This window comes from Hyperolius riggenbachi, chromosome 9, assembly GCF_040937935.1.
Source record: "Hyperolius riggenbachi isolate aHypRig1 chromosome 9, aHypRig1.pri, whole genome shotgun sequence".
Taxonomy (NCBI): Eukaryota; Metazoa; Chordata; class Amphibia; order Anura; family Hyperoliidae; genus Hyperolius; species Hyperolius riggenbachi.
Window position 1 is genome coordinate 109,496,485 of NC_090654.1, and position 3,742 is coordinate 109,500,226.

The 3,742-nt window shown below is 43.1% G+C and overlaps 1 protein-coding gene across 1 annotated transcript in view; it reads right to left on the reverse strand.

Annotated features, from left to right (window-relative positions):
• Positions 1-236: 236 nt before the first annotated feature.
• The window catches only part of ATP6V1D (ATPase H+ transporting V1 subunit D), a 36,779-nt gene continuing 33,273 nt past the window's right edge, over positions 237-3,742 (reverse strand). Inside the window, exon 9 of the mRNA XM_068253324.1 lies at positions 237-634. Coding sequence (XP_068109425.1) covers positions 493-634 — 142 coding nt within the window. The 3' untranslated portion in view covers positions 237-492. The remainder of the gene's footprint in view (positions 635-3,742) is intronic.

The window sequence follows — 3,742 nt, forward strand, 5'->3', positions numbered from 1 at the left end:
AATTTTATCTGATGGGGAGTGCAGCTCCATAGAATAGACTGTGTAGAGTATGGCTCTCATACTACATGGAATGGAGTAAAATTGGTCTGTGATCTTGCCTTTTCCAAAGACTTTTATCTTAAGTGTGTATGCAGCACAAGATGATGGACCAGAATGGATATGCTGTGAATCTACCATTGTGCAATGTGAACCTAGTCTTAGGCAATATCGAAGGGGTTAAGTACACATTTTATCAGTTCACATATAATGTTATACTTTATTATAACATTTCACAGTCACAATACACAAATAATTTAAACCAGTTGAAATACTCTTAAGCTTCAGCATGGCAATGGCCATCAGCCAGATGAGAAGGTGTTTGTACATAGCGGCACAGGCGACTGAAAGGGACACTAAGGTAATTAGTCATTTGCCAGTGTGCTGCACACTCCCATGGCATCAATTAGGAGGGCATAATCAACACAACTACTCTGTACATGTACAAGTGGGTAGTTAGTCAAACAGCAAATCTTCATCACGGTCTTCAGCAAGAAGGTTGGCTGGCTCAGAAGAACTTTCTATTTTACCCCGTGCTTCACGCTCCTTCTCTGCCTTATCTTTTATGTTTTTCTTCTTTTCCTGAATCTTTTTTAATCTAAGTAAAAAAAATAATAATAAAATTCAATTGAAAACTTTATTTTTTTTTCACAACTAAAACAATTATTTTCTAGAATACAATGCATCTTTAAGGATGTTCACACCATACATGTTGCGCTGCTGCAAGTATCTGTGGGATATTGTGAAGAGAAAGTTGAGAGACGCAAGATCCAACACTCTGGATGAGCTTAAAGGGAACCTTAACTGAACGGGGGGTAAAGAGTTTTACTTACCTGGGGCTATTACCAGCCCCCTGCAGCAGTCCTGTGCCCTCGGCGCCGCTCTGGAATCCTCTGGTCCCCCGCTGTCACTTAGTTTCGTTTTTGACAACTCACCAGTCGCCGGCCGCCATGCGTATTATTGGACGCATTCACCAATGCAATTAGCGCTATTGCGGACCGCAACGCGTACAAAAATACGCGTTGCCGCATTCCGCACGCGTAGATATGCGGCAACGCGTATTTTTGTACGCGTTGCGGTCCGCAATAGCGCTAATTGCATTGGTGAATGCGTCCAATAATACGCATGGCGGCCGGCGACTGGTGAGTCGTCAAAAACGAAACTAAGTGACAGCGGGGGACCAGAGGATTCCAGAGCGGCGCCGAGGGCACAGGACTGCTGCAGGGGGCTGGTAATAGCCGCAGGTAAGTAAAACTCTTTACCCCCGTTCAGTTAAGGTTCCCTTTAAGGCCGCTATCGAAGCATCCTGGGCCTCCATAACACCTGAGCAGTGCCACAGGCTGATTGCCTCCATGCCACGCAGCATTGAAGCAGTCATTTCTGCAAAAGGATTCTCGACCAAGTATTGAGTGCATAACTGAACATAATTATTTGAAGGTTGACTTTTTTGGTTTTAGGAACACTTTTCTTTTATTGGTCGGATAAATTATGCTAATTTTTTGAGATAGGAATTTTGGGTTTTCATGAGCTGTATGCCCAAATCATCAATATTAAAACAATAAAAGGCTTGAACTACTTCAGTTGTGTGTAATGAATCTAAAATATATGAAAGTCTAATGTTTATCAGTACATTATAGAAAATAATGAACTTTATCACAATATGCTAATTTTTTGAGAAGATCCTGTATATACTAAACCTAATGCATCCATGTTCCAGGAGCACCTTGTAGATGTTCTCCCCCCATTGTCCTCGTGTCCCCTTCTGTCCTCCTGTGTTCTCATTTGCTCCCCCGTGTGACCCCTTCTGTGCCCCTTCTATTTCCCCTGTGTAGTCCTCCTGTCCCCATGTAAAGGGGCCCATACACTTAACGATTTTCCCGCCGATATACGGCTGATTCGATCAAAGTGATCGAATCGGTTGTGAAATCGCCGCGCACACCGCTGACAGAACTATCAATTTCCGTCCGAAATCGATCGTTCCCGTCGATCCGTCCGTGCGGAAGATTATTCTCGATCGCCGGCGGGTCGGGAGTGCGTCAATAGTGGCGTTCAAATGCCCGACGACCGACGCAATACAGCGGTTATACATTACCTGTTCCGGCTGGCGCGAGTCCCATGGTCCCCGCTATCTTCCCGACCGTTCCTGCAGCTACACAGAACTTCCTGTCCGGGGCAGGAAGTTTAAACAGTAGAGCGCCCTCTCCACAGATTGTGATCGGTTTCAGGCTGAAATCGATTCACAATCTGTTTGCAGTAAAGGTGGCCTAACGATTCCTCTCTTACGATCCCTCTTTGATCAGATTCGTTCAGAGAGGGATCTATCTGTTGGTTGAATCTGATGGCAAATCGACCAGTGTATGGCCACCTTAAGAACAATTAGTGGCAGCACCAGCTCACCTCACCAGCAGATATTTTTAGCCTGCCTTGCTGGCAGGTTTCACATACAGTACAATTAGCACTCATTTAGCAGATAAGAGATGCATAACATTCCTTCTGCTTAACCCATCACAAATGTTTAAATGCATTCTCCTCAGACACTTCAGCCATTGCACCTTAGCTGTATAGCTCATTTAAGTCCCAGACACACCGGGGGGATCTCTGTCACCCAGCAGGGATCGGTAAAAACGCTGATTTATATTAGAATTCTCAGCTGAGGTGGTCTATATCGTCCACCACGGTCTAGTTCAAACCAGTGTGTGTATGTAGCTTTTAGAGGAAAAACAAAAACAAAACAAAACCAAAAACAAAAAAACAGCAGCTTCAGCACGCTTATCTTGGCTAAAGGGGTAGATAGTTGCATTGAAGGGGATACTACAACTTATACAAATAGACTGATCTACTGGTCTGCAGCGGTCAGCAAATGAAATACCGGTTTTGATGAAACTTTTATCACAAAGGAAGCGCTACGCAGGGAAAGATATATAGTAGTACTTAGGAACCCCTAGACAAGCTATTCCCATGCCAGTTTAAAGGAGAACTGTAGTGAGAGGTATATGGAGGCTGCCATATTGATTTCCTTTTAAGCAATACCAGTTACCTGGCAGCCCTGCTGAGCTATCTGCCTGCAGAATCACACCACAAACTATTTTTGTCAGATCTGACAAAAATGTGAGAAACACCTGATCTGCTGTAAGCTTGTTCAGGGTATATGGCTAAAAGTATTAGAGGCAGAGGATCCGTAGTACTGCCAGGCAACTGGTATTGCTTAAAAGGAAATTAATATGGCAGCCTCTATATACCTCTCACTACAGTTCTCCTTTAATAAAAAGCCATACCAATTGATAGTTGTGCATTAAATCACATTTTTAATACATTTGTGTTATCCACTAACATTTTTCAAATTGAAATATTACAACTTTATTTTATGGAGCCATATGCTCACCTCCCATAAGGTATTTTAAGCAAAAGAGTGATATTGTAATGGAAGACATTTTAACCACAATATGGCCTAAGCTACATCATTAAAAAGTCTAGGAAGAAACTTCTGTATTAAAATAAAAATACTGGAACAGGTTAAGAGATTTACTTTCATTTTTCTCCCCAGAGCCTTATCCCATTACTGAGCCAACAGAAAATATTGCCACATACAACCCGCTTTGCAGTTCCTGGGCCAGCTCCTGATGCCTCCTCCCCCTTGTGGATCCAACAACTATCTTCAAGTCTCCTCTTTCAAGTCTAGACACCTCTGTGTCTGTTTCCATCCTAC